General features: G+C 37.9%; 3 protein-coding genes across 4 annotated transcripts; 2 read left to right on the forward strand and 1 right to left on the reverse strand.

Annotated features, from left to right (window-relative positions):
• Positions 1-2,689: 2,689 nt before the first annotated feature.
• Positions 2,690-5,759, forward strand: LOC149025214 (uncharacterized). Its single transcript, XM_089143095.1, has 4 exons — positions 2,690-3,300; positions 3,414-3,513; positions 4,632-4,717; positions 4,833-5,759. Exons 1-4 carry the CDS (start codon positions 3,023-3,025, stop codon positions 5,128-5,130), a joined length of 762 nt encoding a protein of 253 aa, XP_088999221.1. The 5' UTR covers positions 2,690-3,022; the 3' UTR covers positions 5,131-5,759.
• Positions 5,760-8,067: 2,308 nt separating this feature from the next.
• LOC149025215 (protein KINASE OF THE OUTER CHLOROPLAST MEMBRANE 1-like) lies at positions 8,068-15,813 on the forward strand. 2 transcript variants are annotated; one of them, XM_089145440.1, is made up of 6 exons: positions 8,068-8,165; positions 8,306-8,434; positions 9,114-9,495; positions 9,632-9,723; positions 9,845-10,318; positions 14,573-15,813. In XM_089145440.1, exons 3-6 carry the CDS (start codon positions 9,130-9,132, stop codon positions 15,513-15,515), a joined length of 1,875 nt encoding a protein of 624 aa, XP_089001566.1. In that variant the 5' UTR covers positions 8,068-8,165; positions 8,306-8,434; positions 9,114-9,129; the 3' UTR covers positions 15,516-15,813. The 2 variants fall into 2 exon arrangements, with proteins under 2 accessions (XP_089001566.1, XP_089001565.1); XM_089145439.1 differs by having other exon boundaries at positions 9,122-9,495.
• A 361-nt stretch (positions 15,814-16,174) lies between these two features.
• LOC149025216 (Myosin heavy chain-related protein) lies at positions 16,175-20,551 on the reverse strand. The gene is made up of 2 exons (XM_089145438.1): positions 20,291-20,551; positions 16,175-18,968 (listed from the first exon to the last, which is right to left on the reverse strand). Exons 1-2 carry the CDS (start codon positions 20,351-20,353, stop codon positions 16,647-16,649), a joined length of 2,385 nt encoding a protein of 794 aa, XP_089001564.1. The 5' UTR covers positions 20,354-20,551; the 3' UTR covers positions 16,175-16,646.
• Between the last annotated feature and the right edge of the window lie 1,112 nt (positions 20,552-21,663).

Here is a 21,663-nt window from a genome sequence, read left to right on the forward strand (position 1 = left end):
TAAAATTCCAACACAATTTACGATTCTTGTCAAGGCATCTAGAGTTCTATGACACAAACTTGAATAATGGTTTAACGTATAAAGCAAAACAAAAAAGTAATCAAATCTGATGAATAGGCTTTCGTTCAATTCTTGCCGTCTTTGGTTGGCTGAGGATTACTTTTTCATAAGTTTTGTGTTTACACTTTCAGGACTATAAGCACAGAACTTTTAAATGTCTCAAGTAGGTGTGCTTCTTCTTTCTTCGCGCGATCATTTGGTCAAAAGGTTTTAGATCTTTAAGTACATCAGTTTGATGGATGCCTCAAAAATACATTTTAATACATCTTTAAATTTTTTTTGTTTCATTCTAGAATGAAAGAAAGGCTTTAAGAAGATGAACATTTAAAGATTTGATCTTTATATTATATATTCGAAGGAATAATATTACATATATTATTCAGGAGAGTCAAATTCATAACCTCTTCACTAAAAGATGTCGATCATTACCATCGAAGCAACCCTTTGATAATTGTATTCTAGATTTGGTTAGACAATGTGTGGTTGGTAAGTAATGATCGATTTTTTAGCAAGATACGGAATGTATAGTCAAATATTCAATATGATTCTACAAGATCTATTTTCGTTCAAGTAAGGGTTTCTAGCCAATTGAAAGGATCTTCTAATTAATCTAGAGATCGTTTCGATTCCATTAGTAATGAGGATTCGAAATATCACACATTGATCAATCAAAGAGAGATTCAACAACTAAAAGAAAGATCGACTATTTGGGATCCTTCCTTTATTCAAATGGAACGAATAGAGATAGAATCAGACCGATTCCAAAATGCCTTTCTGGATATTCCTCAATGTCCCGACTATGAAGTTATAGAGTATTTTATTGTTTTTGTTGACTGTTGGTGTCAAGGTCAAGAACAAGTGTTTGACCTAGCCCAACTTGGCCCTATAAAGTTATAGATAGACTAATTATTCAGGATCAAGGTCAGGGTTTTAAGAAGTTCAACCTCACTCGACTCCATCGTGGCCATAATGATAGGAGTTGAACCCCCCAACACTTACAAAAAACAATAGCATCTCAATATGGAAAGACATCTCAATCTTTTTATTTTGAGGTGGAGACAGACACACATATACACATAAGCATGGTACAATGTATCGTCAAAATTCGGTGATATCGGTAATCATCGAACCGAAAAGGGCCCCCGAAATGAGATTGGTGGGATATTGCTGATTTCTCGCGATATATTGAAAAATATCATTTTTTTTCATATTTTTTAACAATTTTTATGTTATTTCTTGCACTTTTTAGGTGATTTCTCTCGCGATTTTATCACAATCTTACCAATTCTATCCCAATGATTCAAGACTCAAAAGTTAATGTGTTAAATGTAATTAGGAAGAAAATCTACATAGAATAATTTATAGATAGGAAGACATTTTATAACAAAATCTTCAAGATTAATGAGCAATCTTACCAACTATATTCTAGTAATTTAGTCCTCAAAAGTCAAAATGCCCAAATGTGGTTTGAGAAGATTATATACATGAAATAATTTATGGAAACAATTTAAATTATGAATGAAGTTTGTAATAGAATCTTCAGAGTGAATGGATATCATTCCAATTATGTCCGAATGATGTAGGCCTCAGAAGTTAATATGTTAAATGTGGCTAAGTAGGAGAATTTAAATGGAAGAATTTATAGGAAATAATTTAAATTTATTACATATTTGCATTAAATTAGGATATGCATCAAATTTAACAAATAATTATTGACAAAAAATACCCAAAACTGGGAGCGAAAAATTTCCAAATTGGGGGCAAAATTTTCCAAATGAGGGGCAAATATCGCTGAAATCTCGGCGATATTTTGCAATTTCGCCCGAACTGGGCGAGATGAACGAACTTTCGTTCATTGCATATAAGGTAGTGATTTTGGGTACTTGGTCAAGCTAAAATTACTTCCAATATAGGGTGATTACTTACAAGATTTCAGCGCTTGATCTACTTGTTAATATGGAAGAGCTCAAACGGAATATCCCTAAGACAGAACAGAGGGTGTTGGTTGTATTTTCCAAAAAGGTGGAGGGGCGTAAATAGGAAGTGCCACTTTCCGGCCTAAATTAATTGAATCAACCAAAATTGACTGGTTCATTCCAGATGAACCATATCCATATTGGTATGTATCCTCTCTTTTCTTGGTATGTTTTTCTAACCAAAAAAAGTTATTGGTATTTATTTGATTCATGGTTTTATGAAACCAATAAATGATATCGAAATCAAACCAACCAAACAAGTTGAGAGAAACAAACTGATACGAAAAACCTAAACCGAATCTGGACCGATACAAGCCTAAAAACCCCATAAAAGCCTACCCAAACCCGAACAAACCGCTTGACCCCATGACTCAAACCGTAAACGAGACTGGTTTAGGCTTTTTAAGCGGCCCACTAAGCAAAACCCATAAAAGACAAAAATGAGATGCGATCGTTGGGCCCATTTCTTTCCAGGTGTAACCGTGTTAGCACTTAGCACATTGCAGAACTTCTTAGCATTTTCCGGTCAAAAAACCGTCTCCGCTTTCCGGGCGAATCGAATTTCTGGGAAAGCAAAGTTTGTGGGCCAAGCAAAGAAGGGGAAAATAAATAAAAAGAGGAAAATGAGATTATTTTTTTTAAGGAGAGTCTCTCTCCTCTCCCACAACGTTCTCTGCCTTTCCTAGTTTCCTGCAACTCTTCACCTTCGTTAGAAACCCTGGCGAGTGGCGACAGAGGAAAAAGCAGAAATAATTGGGAAAAGCGAAAGGCAAACCCTAGCCTCTCAAAAGGAATGCGTGATGCTTGCTTCCAGGAATCTCATCTTAAGTTACTTAGTTAAGGTAGCTTAGGATTCTCTCAACCGAACCCAATTCGTAAGACCTGTGACACGAACGAGCAGAAAAAATAATAAGAGGTTCGTTCGTGGAACAGTTTTTCGGATTGTTAGGGTTTGGTTGTGAATCTACACAGATTAGGTTTAGATAATGTCAAGCATTGTGCAAATCGGCAGTCCTAGCTTCTCTTTTGATGGGTTTCGAGGAGATTCCTCGACTTTCACTTCCTTGTATACCGATGTTGGCTCTCGCCGGAGCTTCTCTTACCACAAACTTCCTTCGGTGCTTTTCAAGCTCTCTATTCTCAAATTGGATGGTTCTTCCTTTGAAATTCAACTTACCAAGACAGCTTCAGTCGCCGAACTCAAGCTGGCTATTGAGGATTTCTTTCAGTCTTCTCCAAAGGAAGGTCAAGGCAAAATTTCTTGGTAATGTTGAAACCGTCTTTTTGCTTCTTTTTCCATGAACATGGATACATTTTTGTTGTTCCGAAATTACAGGGATTGCGGACTGATTCTTCCTTTCAATCCCATGAATGCAGGTCACACGTATGGGGCCATTTTTGCTTAAGTTTTCAAGGTCATAAACTAGTTAACGACAAGGCTTGTATCAGAAGTTTTGGGATCAAGGATGGTGATCAGGTGTGTGCGGATTTAGTATTTTGCTCCTTATTGATTCTCGCTCTTTCCTTCTCTAGATAATTGGTTTTGGTTCATTGTCATGCTTTTTAGTACTTTTTAGAAGTTTCTCATTTGGTTTTGTCTGGATTCCGCATTGAAGTATTTTGGTGAATAAGTTCTTTAAAATGTACTCTGTTTCCTGGGAATTGTCTGAGTAAATATTGTATCTTTTCCCACTATGCAACCGGAGATTGCTGGATTCAAGGGGATTGATTCTTTGCATGGCTTTAGAAAAGCATCATTTGGAGTAGTGAAGAGGCCATCTGTTATCTTTTGACAAAACTTGGTCAAACAAATTTCCTTCTTAAGTTGTAGTGAAATTTATCACTTGATATACTTATCTTTGCATTGTTCAGTGATGAACCAAAGGCTTCTGAATTTATTGATTGGTGAGTCTTTCCTGCAATACTTGGTTGGTATACTCATGGAAACTCTTACTGGCTGGTTGTATTTGCATAAGGATAGAGAAGATTCAGATATCTTCCTACCTCCATCCTGTTGAGTAAGAAATGTAAAGAGAGCATGTTGATTTGAACAAGCACCTATGGAATCTGACATAATTGCCATAGGGAATTGCACTGGAGATTTGCACTGAATGGAAGTAATTATTGGTTGAAGTAAAAATACCTTCATAAAGCATGCTTCACTAGCATTTTGATAATGCTGATGGGTGATATTAGCCAGTAGGAAAAACCGTATCAATATAAAAGTTTCTATGATATTCTATACAATCATATTTGATCACAACGGAGATGGATGATAATAATCGGTAGGGTAAATCCTATCAAGATAGAAGTCTCTTTTATATTCTGTAGAGTTGTGTGTAGTGCACTCTTTTCTCCCCCAGAATGTAAATAATCTTAGATGTTTGCTTTTCTAGTTCTTTACCCCGCTCAGACTACTTCCAGTTGTGGTCTCACGGATTCTGTTCCTCGTCAGTTTATGCATGGTCTTTCTATCTGTTCCCCCACTCTCCTTCACCTCCCCTATGGATTTTTGTTACTTTATTTCTTGTTTTACATATGCAAAACACTGGTCCAGGGTATTTCATGTGGTGACTTTTATTTGCTTTCATGCAGCTTCATTTTATTCGTCATCTCTCAATGAACTACAGCCCAGTCAAGAAATCTAGAACTTGTAAAGCCAATTATGAAAAAGAAACCAAGTAAGCCTCTTTTGCATATTTCCATAATCAGTGGCAGTTCAATGTATATGTTCAGTACTAGCCCTTGTGTTACTCATTGGTATTGAAAAACAAAACCTAAAGTTGTTGTCTACAGTCTCTCATCAGGACCGTGTATTCTTGAAGAGGAGGAACTGAGACTTGTTGATGATGAGGATGAAGCTGGTAGTAATGTTGGTCAAGAAAGGGTGGATAAGTACTACTTGGAAATTGAAGAGGGCAGGGGCAAAGAAATGGTCTGCCACACAGAATTTAAATTAGCTCAATTCCTTAGAGGTTGGCTCTCATACTCAAGGTTGTGGTCAAGGGTGAAGTCAAGATCACAGCGCAACGCTCACAATTCAAGGTTTCCAGGGCATTTCTTAAGAGTTGGGACGAAGGCGTCTCTGCTTTGAAGGTAATAACCCTCTAGATGGGAGACCTCAGGTGGATCAAGTTCATCATCAATGTTATCCCATAAAACATACACAAACATGGACGATTGAGCAGGTCCATGGTTTGAGTTGCACAGGGATCTGGATCCTGCTCTGAAAAGTTTTAACACATGATGATTGGCAGATACAGAGGATAAAAACAAAGATAAATGCAGTCTTGATTCCATCTTTTGTGGACGGCTCCTTTTCTTTTTCTTTCTTCTTTCTGTTTCGAAAATGGAACATTTGCTGCAAATGGCAATAGAGAAGAAGATTATTGTTTTGGGTCTGATGTCACTTTTTCGCCCAAGGAAATGAAGAATCGAGTATTTTGATACTCGATTCGTTAATCACTGTTGCATCTGTTCAATGGAAGTTGAAAGTTGAGATGATAACCATTGTACTGCCTAGTGCAACAAGCCGACAGTGAAGTGCATTTGATTTTTCCTACCTGAGTGAGAGAGTGTTAAAAGATTGTTGCATTCAAAAGACGCTGGAGGGAGACAATGCCATCTCACCTTGTGTTTTGACATGTCTTTATGCTTAGACGTGGTCAGACATGACCATCTAACTAAGCATACTCATGTTCAACTGCGTATGAACTATGAACTATGAACCCTACCATTAAAATTTATTCAAAATTCCCATCTTAGAATGAACGACGAAACAGTCTTAGTCAAAACGGTGGTGAGATTGCCCCATAACCCCAAACTCAATTTATGGGTTTTGATATATGATTAAATTGTAAAGATCAACGGCTCAAAATGATCCCAAGATTTCAAATTTACATGTATAAGTAAAGCTGTCATATATTTAAATTATAGTCTTTTTATTTTTATTTTGTCCACTTAAGCTGGGTCCAAACTCTTATTTGCCCACTTAAGTGATCAATATTTTATTTTGTTGGTGAATTTGAAATATTAAAAAAAACATATTAATTTTCTGTTAATTTTCAATTTAAATTTGTCATTTTGCCCAAGAAGTGAAAGGAAAAGTATTTTACAAAATTTTATTTAATTTTTTTAAATTAACAAAATAACTCCCCATTCACTGATTCAATTTCTAAACACCTATTTAGGGTTTTGAACCCTACGACTAAGTGGTTCGATGATCGAAAAACTAGAAGAAAAAAGAAAAGTCCCAGCGATTATTTTATTTTATTTTTATCAAAAATAAAATGAAATAGATCAGATAGCCAAAGAAAGATTCTGCATCTTTGAGCTATCTAACCTAAGTCTATGATCACCAATCCATACAAAGTGCTTCTTCAATGCTTTCATTGAGGATTCTGAGTTCTGCTTCTTGTGCATTGACTGTAAATCCGAAGACTTTTACTGAAGACAAAACAGTTGATTATAAATTAGATTTGATCCACACGCTTTTTTTGGTATCAATTCTCATTCTCTATTATGTCTATTTAAAAGAAATAAGTACAAGAATTTATTGTTGGTCAAGAATGAAAAATGATTTGGTGAATTTTATGGGAAAGAGCTTTAATTGTTTTAGGATCAAAACTCCTATCTGCTGAGCATTATTGATTCATCTGTCTTGGGATTTTTTTTTTTTTTTTGAATCCAAAGAGTTTATATATAGGGAACGGTGAATATTACTAATGTATAGGTGCCGTCGGATGGGTGCTAACCCAGGACTTCCCCATGGGAAGTTAGGTGCCTGTGAGTCAGGTCGGGAGATGAACTCTAGATTGTATAAGCCTAGGTTTTCAGATCTATGCTACCAATATCATTCACCTTGTAGCTTTTATAGATTGGATTTTAGATATACTCTACATACAAGAATCCTGTTGAAAGTGGTAGGTTATTCTCTCGAAAAATCCTAAATCTATTTTGAAATTTAGTGAATAGGGAGTTTAAATAAAGTCTTATAAAATACTTTCCTTTAACTCATTAGCAAAATGGTAATTTAAAATTTAAAATTAACAAAAATTAGTTTTTTTTTTTTTGGAATGAGGTTCATTCCGGCTAGCTTGCGCGCACCAGATTACATCCTCAAGGTGCTTTTTATATAATTAATATATGCGAGGCTTCGCCCTTGGCTCCGAGAAGATTCGAACTCTGACCTTCTACGTGGAACAAACAAAATTAGTCTCGAAAAAAAAGAAGTACAAAGGGGCTTTATTAAACCAAGGAGATGTTAATATGCCTAAGTCAAAGTAGAATCCATTACCTCTTCACTTAGAGGTGTTGGTTTCAACCACTAAAACAGCTCTATGTTGACTCTTGAGAAAAACATTTGCATACAGAAAGAGAAAGATATGTCATCGCCATAAAAAAAATTTTGCATTTTTTGTTTTTGTTTTTTCAATTGGTAGCTTGGCAGAGATGAGACTATCACATTTATCATTCTTGACATCTTCATTAAGGCATACCAAAAAAAAAAAAAAAAAACATCTTCATTAAGGGACGTTGATTATTACGGATGAACACTCAGTTTTTCAACATCGCCGAACATTAATGCCGTGTACGAATGCTCCTCTTAAACTTCCACTCCTTTCTTTGATCTTCGCCGTCTTTGTTTTCCAACAAAGAAAAACCGACGGCGACGGCCGTGTGCTGTGGCGTTGTCCGGTAGTGGACACGATTGCTTTCATGTATTGATTGCACAGTAGCAATATCTCATTTCTTCACGGTTCTTCCCTTCGATTTTGCTATATTCGTCAACGCTGATTAAACAGACACGTGTCTCTGGAACCAAGTGATACATTTTGGACGGTCAAGACTTGTAACCGAAAAATAAGAGTGAGCTGTCCGTTGGAATTCCGATCCCAACAGCCATAGAGTGAAAAATCGTTTTCTATTTAATCATATAATATCAATAATTGTATGAAACGGTAAATAAATTATAAATATAGCTTTTATAGTTTTTCTCTTTTCTGGTATGCAACCACTATATATAAAATATTCCCCACCTAGTGAAGTTTCAGTTGGCTCTAAGATACTGAAGATTCAGTTTTTTTTTTTTTTTTTTTTAAATTATTATTTTAGATTCTGAAAAAGGAAGTAAGGATTCTTCGACAGATTCTTTATTCTTCCCTATTTACTTCGGCCTGCTTCCTTATTCAACACCTTCCAAGTTCCAATCTTCAAAGAATTTAGGGTTTCGTTTACAGGATTTTAACTGATCTTTTTACTTGTTGCAGTTATGTATGAGCTATGAATCCAAAGTACCTACTTAGTAGTTTCTGAATTGAAACTAAATATATCCGATTTGTCGACATCTCTAGATTATCGTTGAAAGCTGGTTACTGCTTTTCTCTGCTACCATATTGGTGAGTGTGTTACACTTCTCTCTGTAAATAATACCTTCTCAGTTTATTTGTGGTTTATGGTATGTTCTAGTCCAGCTATGTTTACAGTATTACTAAATTTTTGTTTCCTTTGGTAATATTAGGATTTTAAAATGCTCCTGATGACAAAGGAGGAAAGACTTCAGAATGCCAAAATATTTGAAGTTCAGATGTGTTCACAACGTGTTACTAGACTCAATTGTAGTAACTACAGTGAAAGAATAGAGAAAAACTTAGTTGAAGCTACTTCATTATGTTGACCTATTTTTTGTTTGTCCCAAATGCATCTCACACCACCTTCAGTAAAAGGACTTCTTTTCTTACTATCTTGCACTAGGTGTTGGAATTTAGTTAGTGTAGAATTGCTGGGTAAATTTAATTAGGCGTTAAGTTTATTGCTGCAGTAATCGCAGTAAAGAGTAAAGACTTCAGCTTTATATTGCCATAGAAGACCAATAGTTCTTAAATGCCTAAGTACTGATACCTAGAATTCCAAATAGGATTTAACTTTCTTTTTTGGTGTAAAATTTTCTTTTGAATTTATTGTATTAGGTCTTATCCCTAGTATAGGAGGGAGAAAGGATTGATTTCATTTACTTTCCTCTGTTAGATTTCTGATTGAGTATTTGGTTAAATCTTTTTAATAACTTTTTCTTGATAGTATTTCAGTTCCTAAAATGGCTGGAGAACTTGGTCCCACTCCATCTGCAGATTCTTTTGAGTTTGAGCTTTTTGAAGGTGATCCAGATCACCTGCGAACTGTTGTAGCAGCACCAAATCAAATTTGCCCATGGATTGATCCCACTGCGTTAAAACTTAAACACAGGATTGGGCGGGGAACATTTGGTGATGTTTGGGTGGCAACTCACCATCAGTCAAATAATGGTTATGAAAGATTTCATGAAGTGGCTGTCAAAATGTTACATCCGATTGATGAGGATCACATGCAGACCTTCTTTGATAAGTTCAAACACTTGTTCTCCAGGTGCCAAGGATTAGAGGGTGTGTGTTGGCTGTATGGTATCTCAGTGATGAGTGGAAAAGTAAATTTTTTGCATCACTGTTATTTTTGGCAGCTTTTGTAGCTAGCTAATAGAATTTTTGTCATCCTTGATCTTGTGGATAAAGCTTTATTTCACATCAGGTCTCTCTTTTTTCCCCTAAAATTTGTCTTGGCAGATATGCATTGCTATGAAGTTCTATGAGGGCACAGTGGGGGACAAAATGGCTCAGCTTAAAGGAAGCAAGCTGTCATTGCCTGATGTTCTGAGGTGATGTGGGTCTGGGACTTGGGGCTATTTGCAAATAAAACATATGTTACTTACGTATCCTTGACCATAGTAAAGAATTGCAGCTTCTCAAGCAGTTGTTTGTTTATGCTAATGCCTACAGGTACGGGATTGACTTGGCTCAGGGAATTGTAGAACTGCATTCGGAAGGGATACTGATTCTAAATCTTAAACCTTTTAACTTCCTTCTTAACGAGAATGACCGAGCAATCCTCGGTGATTTTGGGATTCCATATCTACTGCTTGGGATTCCATTGCCCAGTTCAGATATGGCTCTGAGACTTGGAACCCCCAACTACATGGCTCCAGAACAATGGCAACCAGAAATACGAGGTCCACTATCAGTTGAGACTGATTCATGGGGATTTGGGTGCAGTATCGTGGAGATGTTGACTGGAGCTCAACCCTGGTATGGGAGATCAGTTGAGGAAATTTACAACTTAGTTGTGACCAACAAAGAGAAGCCACAGATTCCAAGTGGCTTGCCTCCTGCAGTTGTGAATGTGATCAATGGTTGTTTTGAGTATGACCTCCGAAATCGTCCTTCAATGATGGATATCTTGTATGCATTTAAAAGGTATGCAATGTCATTCCTCATGAAGAAGAAGGAACTTATTTCCTCTGTGTTTTTCTTTTGGGGGATCGGGGGAGGGTGGCAGGGTGTCTGTGTTGCTGCATGAAGGAAATTATCATATTTGAGAGAGTTTATTTTGATCTTGGTTTGGGAGACTTATTATATTAACTGTGGTATCTTGTCTGAGTTGAAAATGATTTTGGCCTAAGTAAGATTTTTCAATTTTGACCCCAAAAAAAAAAGTATGATTTTTCAATTGATTTTGTCTGCCTTAGGATACTTTAATTCAAGTTGCATATACCCTAGCTCCCATGGTAGTGCATACTTTCTATGTAACACCTTATTGAGACAAAATTATAACTGTTAACATCATTTTCTTGCTTTTAAAAAGTTACATTTAGACAACTATTGATTGCTGATTAGGATTATGGTGTCAAATTGTTGCTTTAAACAAAGGATAATTGGCTACATCTTCTTGCTTATTATGTATGGCGATGACTTCCACAAGTAATATGTTACATTTGGACACCTATTAGTTACTACTGAAGTGATTTGTGTCATGGAACTGACTTCCTATTGTACTTTTATCTTATTCTGCCGTTGGGCTGACTTTGCTTGGTTCCAATGTACCAAAGCCTTGCGTTGACTACATTGTTTTGTAACAAATTATTGCTTTAACCCCATCCCTACTACTCTCTGGACCTTTAGGTGTTCAAACCTGTAAAAAAAAAAATTTTTTTTTTTTTGGGGGGGGGGGGGAAGGGGTGTGTGTGTGAACTATTTTCTCCCCTCTTCCCATAAGGGATCTATGTTGGAGTTCATTTGCTTAAATTGGTCAAGATATGCAAAAATTTCTTACTTCTCATGGAGGATTAGATCCAGTAGCAGGAGGCCTGTGGCTGACCGATATTGCACACCATCATGTAGCACCATCTAAATCCTTGTAAAAAAATCCAAAATCATAGATTCATAGTCTTAATTAGAACTATCTAGGGACTTTAGAAAATATCTTCCAGTTTGAAAGTTCACCATTGGATGTAGACTCTTTACAAATCCTAGCCTTTCTTTGTCCATTGCCCACCAAGAGTTAGCTTGATCTTTTCAACACAATGATTTACTTGATACTTTTAGCAGGTTATAAAATTCTAATGTAACTTTCCTTTTTAGACTTTTGGAATGATTGGATGTTGGGGTAATTGTATTACAAATTCTACAAAATACAAAGAATGAAATTGCAACACAATTGAAAGATGAAGATCCTTAGCCAATCCGAAGAGCTTGATGTTGCAACCAAATGAACCACCGATCAATGAGGTTGAGTCACACCTTGAGTGCTGTTTTTAAGGTAATTGATGCACCCTACTACCAAGGGTTCTTCACACCACCACCTCCAAGATAAAGCAACCTCCAACTAGAAGATGAGGTAGTTCTTCTAGTCCCTTCAAGGAGCCAAAAGCTAGAGCACAACACTTAAACAACTCAAAGAAAGAAATTAACTTTGTAACACAAATAATGTGAGTGTGAGGAGTGTCTCAATTACACACCACATGCAAGGAAGGGTTGGGTTTATATAGGCCCAAACCTCACCTTACACCCCTTAGGATTCTTAAGGCAATGAATTGGATTTAATCCATTCAATAACCTCAACCCCACTCATGGTAAAGGTCATGAAGTTGAAATGAGAATTGATGGTCAAGAGTTAGAATTTAAGTAAATTCCACCCTTCAAGTAAGCCCACCACACCACCATGATCAAGACCTTTAAGACCCATGACCAATGTCATGAAGAGCTTCATAACCAAGGCCATGAAGGGCCTCCTTTACTCATGGTGCCTCATTACCACCCTTAACTCATGGGTCCCACACACTAATAAAATAATTAAATAAAAGAAATGCAAAAACTAATTTTGAAACTTAATATAGATTTTAATAAAAAAACGTAACATTGGAGTTATCAACCACTTAATATTTTTGGTCTAGTTGATCTAGGGGTTGGCACACTGACACACATCCAGAAGTGGGTCCAATCAGTTGAGAAAAACTGTTTTGTACATCTTAAATATAATCCACCTTTTGGTATGCTACCCCTTTGTGTAACATCCGAGTTGCACTTTATACCTGTTTCCCTTCCTTGGGTGGGAAAGCTTGCTGATGATGATATCTAGTGATCATTCACTTAAGGGTAGGGGTGCAAGTTTGGTCCAAAGTGGCCCTTACCGCCTTGATCCACTTTGAGCTTGAAAAGGGTCTGGGCTCAAGGTTTTGGCCTTGAGGGCAGGTTTGGGCCAAGGGCGGGCCTGGGATTAATGTTTGTCATGTCTCGTCTCTGATGTGCTTCCCCTAATTTTGGCTTTTAATTTATCCCCGATCGTGGCCCTAATCCCGACCTTGATTTTAACCTTGGATTTAACCCTAATATCGATCCTTATATTAACCTTGATCCATGCCCTGATTTGACCCTGAGTCATTTCAACCTTGGGACTCCACCTCTTTTTATTTTTTATTTTTTTGATATTTGATATCATATTTAATAGCATCTTGGAAGTTTAATTGCTTCTTTAATTTCCTTTTATATTAGATGGTTTAAATTTGACAATAGGTTAGAAAATGGATTTTTTTTTTGGGTGCATCTAGATGAGTATATTGATATCAGATTTTTCAAGTACAGATGCCAATTGTATCTTTGGAAGTTTTATTGTTTCTTTATTTATTTATATCGAATAATCTATATGTAACAACAAGTTAATTATGAAAGTTTATTTCTCTGTTGTGCATCTAGTTGAGATACTATTATATCAGATTTAACACATGAACATTAATATTGCTTGGATTTTAGATCAAACTTAACATTAGTATGGGTTTTGGAAGTTTCATTGTCCAATTGTGTATCTTATTTTTAATTTAGCTGAGGTACTTCCATATCAAATTCGTTAGGGACAGGGATGGGGACAGGTGAGGGCCAACCCGTTCTGTCTCAGCCAATCAAGGACAATCTGGTGGCACTAGGCTTGGGCCGTTAGGGTTCAGGGTCAGGGACAAGAAATTTAGGCTTTGATTCAAGGTCAAGGTGAGAATGGGCTTGGCTAAGAGCATTTAGGGAGATTGGGTTTTGAAAGACCTGGCCCAGCCCGTCCCAGTTGCAGCCCTACTTAAGGATATGCATGACTTCATCCAATGGGTACCCTGTTTTAATACATGATGTGTAGATCTTTTCCTTTGGGGGTTTCTTATGATGTCCGAATTTAGAGCCACCATTTGTATCAGCATTTAGTTACTGTTGCAGCTTTACTTTTGGAGTGTATGATTTTATTTATGGCAGATAAATATTTGGTAGAAAAATCAAAAGGTATGAGAACTCTCCATTGAAATTCTGTACAAGCACACTGCCTTGACTTTATATATGGTACGATGTCCATTGTTTTATGAAAGGTACCATACAAAAATAAAGGAGAAAATAGGTACTAATTATTTCTTGATGCTCTCTTATATTCTGGTCTGTTTATTACCAGTGAAGTGGGGATAAAGTTCCAGGTTGGTTTTTAGATCTACAGTGCTTTCCATTAACTTGATCTATGAACTTGCTTGTTTCTTCATGCTCCATAATATTTAGTCATTGATTTTCTTTTGAATGTCTTTCAAAGTTCACAGCTCTCTTTGCATCTTTTGTGCATTTTGTGTGCCGATATCTAATTCACATTCCAGATTAGCTGTTTGTTTTCTAGTATCAAGATTTTTAAATTTTCAGTAGTAAACTAAGTGGTCCCGACAGGGTTGAATATGCATAGAGTTGCATCCAGATGTGTGCAGTGTGGGCTTGAGCAACATTTAGGAAAGTTCTCTTTGGATTATATTGCATGAATTATGCACACATGATTTTGTTGTGATATCATGAAGTGCATTTAGGATGGAGTAATATGTGAGTTCATTGAGATTCTTGTTGGGAGGTTCATTTTACCTCTTTTGGGAAAGTTCTCTTTGGATTATATGTCATGAATTATGCACAGGTTTTCATTGTGATAGCATGAAGTGCATTTAGGATGGAGTAATATGATTCGTTGAGTTTCTACTGTTGTGGGGTTCATTTTACCTTATCTCCAATCCCCTTACATTAACTTTTTCAATCCAAGAAGCTTGCTCAATGGCTAAAAAAAAGCAGGAAAAGAAAGTATTATGTTTCAATGATATTTTTCCTTTTGGTCCATTATTTATGCCCTTATATGTATATTGGTTATCTGATGATTTGCATTTGAACTTGCAGCTCTCAGAATGCAGTCCATGGTGATGAAGGCTGGACAGGCCTGGATAACTGGACACTGCAGGAGAAATCGAGTATCAGTGATTACACTGAGTGGTTCCTCTTGAAGGATCATCTCCAAGTGGGTGATACAGTGCGTTCCAGAAAGCCTGAGAATGTGTTTATCCCAGAGGGAATGGTAGTTGGTTTGGAGGATAATGACAAAAATGAGTTTGTTCTGGTTAGGGTGCATGGTATTCACAACCCTTTAAGAGTTCATACGTCAACCCTGAAGCGGGTTACATCTGGCTTTGCAGCCGGGGACTGGGTTAAGGTCAAGGAAGATGACAAGAAACACTCTGCCGTGGGTATTCTTCATTCAATCCAGCGTGATGGCACTGTCACTGTTGGTTTTATAGGACTCGAGACTTTATGGAGAGGAAATGCTTCAGACCTCCAGATGGCAGAACCCTACTGTGCAGGCCAATTTGTGAGGTTGAAAGCAAATGTATTTAGCCCTCGTTTTGAATGGCCCCGTAAAAGGGGAGGTGCCTGGGCTACAGGAAGGATCTCACAGGTCCTGCCAAATGGTTGCCTTGTAGTTGGGTTCCCTGGAAGATTTGTGCTTGGAGATGCATGCAACAGTTTCTTGGCAGACCCTGCTGAAGTTGAAGTGGTGTCTTTCACTACATGTCCTGGGGTAGCAAAAAAGTGTGAACATCTTGAAGATTTTCATTGGGCTGTTCGGCCAATTGTTATTGCATTAGGTCTGTTTACTGCCATGAAACTAGGCATCCATTTTGGAAAAAATGTGAGAAAATCAAGGGGTAAGAGAGGATCTGATGGTTCGATTCAAGGAGAAGGTCAACATCAGGAAGGCCAGAGCAGTGGCAACCCAGCATGGCTTCCTCCTCCTGTGGCAAACATGCTTTTCAGGGAAGGGCCTCCAACAACTACTGTCAGATAGTTACTCAAGCTTCCCTATGCAGGCGTGTCCAATTTCTCCAAGACTACCTTAGAATTGGTGCAGCATATATTTACTTATTTTCTCTGTAAATATGATGGACAAATTTGCTTGACACATTTGTAAATGTGGTAAACTCAGAAATACCAGAACGATGCATACATCTAGGATATGAATATAGGCTGTAAATATTTTTCTTTGGCCTTTCTCTATGTTGTAACGTGTTCTTTCACTTATATTTATGGAAGCTATGTAAAGACATTCGGAGGCTTATGGAACCTGCTAAGCGTAAACAGGGTGCTGTTTGAAAATGCCAGTTGTGGTTGGGTCGGGTGTCTAAAGCACAGTTAACAGATGCAACATAAGAATCAAAATTAAGGGAAGGCCTAGGGTCATTTAAAAGGGGAGGGCGGCGAAGGAGGTATGGTACATTGACAGTGTGCACAGTTCTGTTGAATAAATGAAAGAGGTTGCTAAGCACACTAGCTAATTGGGACATCAACGCATGCCTTGCCTCCCCCGCAGATCACAAGATTAAGGAGCATTCTTTTCATTGGAAACAATTAGTGAAGAAAGAGAAATGCAATGCCAATATGATCAGGTAAAGGAAAAGCTGAACATTGGAAAACTACTAACATCTGATCAGGTATCTTTAAGCATCCCCACACCCCAGCAAACATTGCACAGGCCCTTAGTGTAGCCAATTTCTCCTGTAACAGTGTTATATCCCCTGTTGAAAGATTCATGACTACGAGTGTGGTGAGATCTTAACCATCGTCCTACTTCACTCACAACAATGGAAATGCCATGCTCAGCCTTCAGGGCTTTGTTCTCAACAGATTCGTATTAATAACCGCAATGGATGACAGATCCTTGAAAAATGGATGTTATGCAAATATACTGGTGCAAAGACCTTCCAAAGGCGCATGTTGAAGAAAATACATAGCTCAAGATTTCACTGGTGTAACAACAATGGTGATCTGGGTTACATCTGAATATTATATGCAGACATTTTGTTGATTTGGTAGAAAACAAAACAATCCCTTCTACAATACCACTACAGTAAGCCTTGTATAAGTGTCATCTATTTACACTAACGAACAGTAGTGCTTGCCGTCTCCATTACCAAGCTAGCTACCCTTGAACACCATCAATACCAGCCTCCTTTACAAGTTGCTCTGATAAAGCTGACAGTTGAGCAACTTCTCTAAAAACCTTCCCCAAGCAATCTCCATTCAAAAGCTCTCTATTAGAACTGCGGTCAGAACCTGCTTCTGGCAATATAACAGTATTACTGTCAATACTAGAGCTCATGCTAGTCGTCTTCAAGAACTCCATGCTCATTTCAGCAAGTTTTTGGAGTGCACCAGTCGCAGCTTCAACTTCAAGTTGTGCAGCCTCAAGTTGGAGCTTCTCAATTGCCAAGTCCCCTACAGTCTGATCTCCAATTCTCTCCTGTGCAAGAGCATATAGTTCCCTTAGACCATCAGCATCTTCAATCTCCTCCTGCATCCTTTTCAGTTCCTTCTCTCTTTGATAAAGCCTGTCAACAGTAACTCTCAGCTCCTCATCTTTCACGGCCAGAGAACTCTCTGCAGCTAAAAGTTCCTTCTCCTTCATTCTCAAATCTTCCCTGGCCAGATCAAGCTCAAGTTCCAGCTCTTTTATTTGCTTCCTCGAATCAAGAATGGCAGTATCTGGAAATTGATGTATGGGTGAGAGGATGGAGTTCATCTCATATGATAGATCCTCCTCATTTAACAACCCTGAACTAGAATCTTCTTCATCCTTCACAGAAATAACTAGCTTGTTCGTGAGTTCTGCAATCCGTTCCACCACAGCAGCAGCTTCTGAAAACTTTTCTATTGTATCATCCAGCTCATGTTGCATTGTCTGGGCATGCTCTTCTTTCTCTTGTAACATGTTAGTTGCTTGGATAAGCTGCTGATCTCTGTTGCTTATGAGCATCTTGAGATCAGCAACTTCTTGGGTTGCTTCCTGCAACTTCTTGTGTGCATTCAAGAAATCTAAATCTTTCTCTTCCAAGATAAGACGAAGGGAAGCCTGCTCAGATTTCAGATGCTGGATTTCGAGTTTGGCCTCAACCAATGAAGATTCTTTACTCTGAAGAAGATTCTGTGCTGATTCAAATTCAGAATTTTTTTTATCTAGCTTATCCTTAAGCAAGGACACCTCTTGCATTGCCTGTTCAACAAAAGATCTCTCTTTATTCAACTTCTGCTGTAGCTGCTCAACTAACTCCTCCTCAATAGATAAGTCCCGTTCAAGTTCCTTGTTTCTTGCCTCTGCAATTCTAAGCTTTACCTTTTCATTCTCTACTTCCATTTGGGCCTGCTGTAAATTCCTCATGTAAGAGTCTATGATAAGCTTTTGTTCTTCAATTTCAGCTAGTTGCTTCTTAACTTCTTCTTCTTGATCTTCCATTTTCTTTCTAGAATAAGCCAAAGACCTCTGAGAAGAAACTAATTCAGACCTCACATCAGCCAGAGTCTTCTTTACTCGTTTGAAATCATCTAAAGTATCATTTGTTTCTCCCGCGTCTATGGATGCTTCCTCAGCCAGTTTCTTCAGTTCTTCCTTTGCTGATAACCACTCCATTGTCTGCTTCTTTAAGTTGGCTTCTGCTAGCTGTAGTTTCTCTTCCTCAGCTTTACTCACCATCATTGACACTTCTAACTCTTTCTCCTTCTCTTTGACAGTCTCCTGGAGATGGTTGACCTCATCCTGTTGTTTCTGAATGATTCTATTGGCTTCATTTAGTAGCTGATCTCTGGATTCAAGGTAAGAATCGATCCTTGCAGCCTCTTCACTTTTCCCGACCAATTCATTTTGTATTTTATCAATCTCTTCTTCTTTCAGAATCAGCGCAGATTTTGCAGTAACAATCTCCTGGTCCTTTTCCTTCAGCAAAAGTTTAAGATCTTCAATCTGTCTTGCTTGAGCAATCACTTCCTGATCAGCTTGCTCCAGCTCTTTCTTCAACTTTTCCTGATTAGAATGTGTAATGGCAATTTCTACCTCACGTTGTTCCAACTCCTGCTTTGCCTGGTTTAATTTGTCATACTCCATCATCACTGTCTTTTCTGCATCTTGAAGGTCTTCTTCTTTCTTTCTCCAAGCTTCCAAGGCAGCTTGAAGGTCAGATTCCAGGGTTTCAAGGCTAAATCCCAAAAGGAAGTCATTAGGAAGATTCGAATTACTAATCATTTGTTCTTCCAGCTTCTGTGTCTGTGCAAACAGTCTCTCCAACAGGACCCTTGCAGGTTCTGTTGCTCCAATGTCAGCACTACCATTGTTTGTTGTTGCAACAATGTCAGCACCACCAATGTTCATTGTTGCACCATTGTTATTAATAATGTTTGACTTCCTTTTATCTAGAAGTGATCTAATCATCTGCAATGAGTGCCCCTTTCTGGTGAGCCTAAGAGAACATACCTGCAGAAAGCATATATTTGTTGATTAGAAATTCATTAAAAATGTGTAAGAAGATAGAAATAGTAAAGATTATCAGATGATTGTGAAAACAAACAAAAAGAAAAAAGAAAAAAAGGGCACTAAATATGGTCAAATCAACTTCATCATGAAATATGAATAAGCAACTAACATAGCAGGTTCATGATGGCATGAAGAGAAAAATATTGCAGTCAAAGATCAAATTTCTGGAACCAGCTCTAAGACTAACTTCATTCACTGCATTTAAAGAAATGTCCCATTCAAGACACGGGAAAATTCCAAAATTATACACCAAACACACGGTTCACAGATAGATATTTGTAGGGGGGAAAACAGCACATATGGAACCTAAGACGTGATGACTATCACATTCCCAGAGCATACAGGAAGCAATAAACTTGACAATAATGCCAACTAGAAACCCTCTATCTCAAACATAATTACACAAGAATGATCTACTCTTTTACACATTAGGCTTCTAACCCAAATCTGTTGTACTGGAGTTTAATAGATGAAGTTACCCTGATCGACTGCCCAAATCCTGAAAAGACACAGTGCAACTGAATTGAATCTCAAGTATATGCCAAACATAAATTACATAAGAATGGTCTTCTCTTCCACACATTCAGCTTCTAACCCCAAACCTATAGTAACAGAGTTTAATGGATTAAGTTCCCCAGACTGACCGCCCAAAGCCTGAAAACATTGCAACTGAATATCAAAATTCCAAACATAAATTACATAAAGAATGATCTCTTCTTCTACAAACTACGCTTCTAACCCCAAATCCATTCTAGCAAAGTTTAACAGACAAAGTTCCCCTGACTGGGCCTAAAGCCTGAAATCACACTGTAACTGTAACTGAATCTCATCGATATGAACTGGACAGGCTTTATCCCTTGAAAGGGGTATCCATAATATGAAATCATAGGTACTTTCCCTCTCAAAAGGAGATTAATCGTTCTTCGATTCAGCAAGCCATAAACTTACAACCTAAACCGGAAGCAATCCTCCCACTCCCACCCGAATCGCAAGCCGAAAATTGCATAAATTTCAAAAATCTTGTTTCATCACAGTCGTAAAAGATGATAATAATAATACATAAATAAAGGAAGTTTATCATAATGATTTCTGCAAATATTTTTCCCGCTCAAGAAAAGGTCAAATCTTTCATTCATCTCCATAGAAGCAAACATTAATTAAAGACAAGACAGAATCCAAGGTTTGCAGGGTGACGAATGAGTAAGAGACCATCCGCGGCAGCATTTACAGAAAAAAAACGAGAAAGATAAGAGAAGCAGTACCGTGGAGCGGCGAAACAAGTAGTTTGTAGGAACACGAGGCTGAAAAGCAACCGAGAACGCCATGGCTGGATCCTCGAGCGCATTCGTGCACCCCCAGAGTTCATGTAAAGCCCGCCCAGATAACCATGACTCGATTGATGTCAGAAATTTCAAACAAACCAAGAGATTTCCAATGTGAGAGGAAGAATGACTTCAAGATCGAGAAAAGAATTGGAGGAAAACACAGGCACTGACTCTTTTGACTCACGAGAGGAAGATGAGCTCTTTTGACTCCCGAATCACAAATAACGGTACGGATCACTATAACGATACTACCTTGCGCCGCGTGGTGAATATCACTTTCCTTTGTGGGCCCAACTGATCATGATCCTCTTTCAACAGTAAAAATCCAGACAAAGTTTTTTTTTTTTTTTTTTGGTTTTTTTTGGTTCAGATAATTAGATAAAGCTGGTTTTAGTGTAGCAACAAGCCAAGCCACATGATCTGATATTTCAACTTTTTCAAGGCTGGGCCATGTTTGGTGGTTGTCGTGAAAGCTAGGCAACTTTATCCAAAAGTTAGATGGATGGGCCCCCAACTGATTCCTTACAGTTGCCGACATCAATTAACTCGGCCCATCACAGTCCAACTCCAACCCATAAGGCTGCCAAAGGCTAGGGTAGCGTCCACGGTTAGCCTTGGGTTAGCCTTAGCCTTAGCCTTTATCCTCCTTTTGGTGACGCACCAACCTTTTATGACTTTCTTCTTGTTGGCAATAATTTGAAAATTTTCCACTATGTCAAAGATTTAACATTATCCATGGAGAACATAAAAATCATTATTTAGCAGGAAATGCTCCCAAACCCCACCCCCAGTCCGGATCCTCACCCACAGACTGCTCCCCGAAGCCTTCCCAGCCACATAAATACGTGGGGCCTACAAGTGAAAAATACTTTTTGAAAAAAAAAACTTCAAATTTTTACCTGTGGACCCCACATGTTTGTGTGGTTGGGAAGGCGTCGGGGAGCAGTCTGTGCTCCCCCGACGGGATGAGGATCCGGACTCCCCCCCCCACCCCCCATTGACAATGTTGGGTATATTTGATTTTATTGTTCACATGTTAAGAAACATTAGAGGTTACCTCTCCTTTGAATTGATGTTTTTAATTTTTATAGGGATATTCTTCATGATTTGATTAACTTCATTTCTTATACTTTCAAAGATTATGGCAATTTGAATAATTTAGATCAACTGTGGAGTATTTTTGTGTAATGTATTACGAACACTAGAAACTGAATGTTATTAAAGGGACTAAACCCTTCTATCACACACGTCTTTAGCTCTTTCAATGTTTTGTATGCAGAAATTCAATACTATTGTGGATGGGAACTGAA

The sequence above is a fragment of the Hakea prostrata genome, chromosome 2 (genome assembly GCF_041222555.1).
Source record: "Hakea prostrata isolate BN-2017 chromosome 2, UWA_Hpros_2, whole genome shotgun sequence".
NCBI lineage: Eukaryota > Viridiplantae > Streptophyta > Magnoliopsida > Proteales > Proteaceae > Hakea > Hakea prostrata.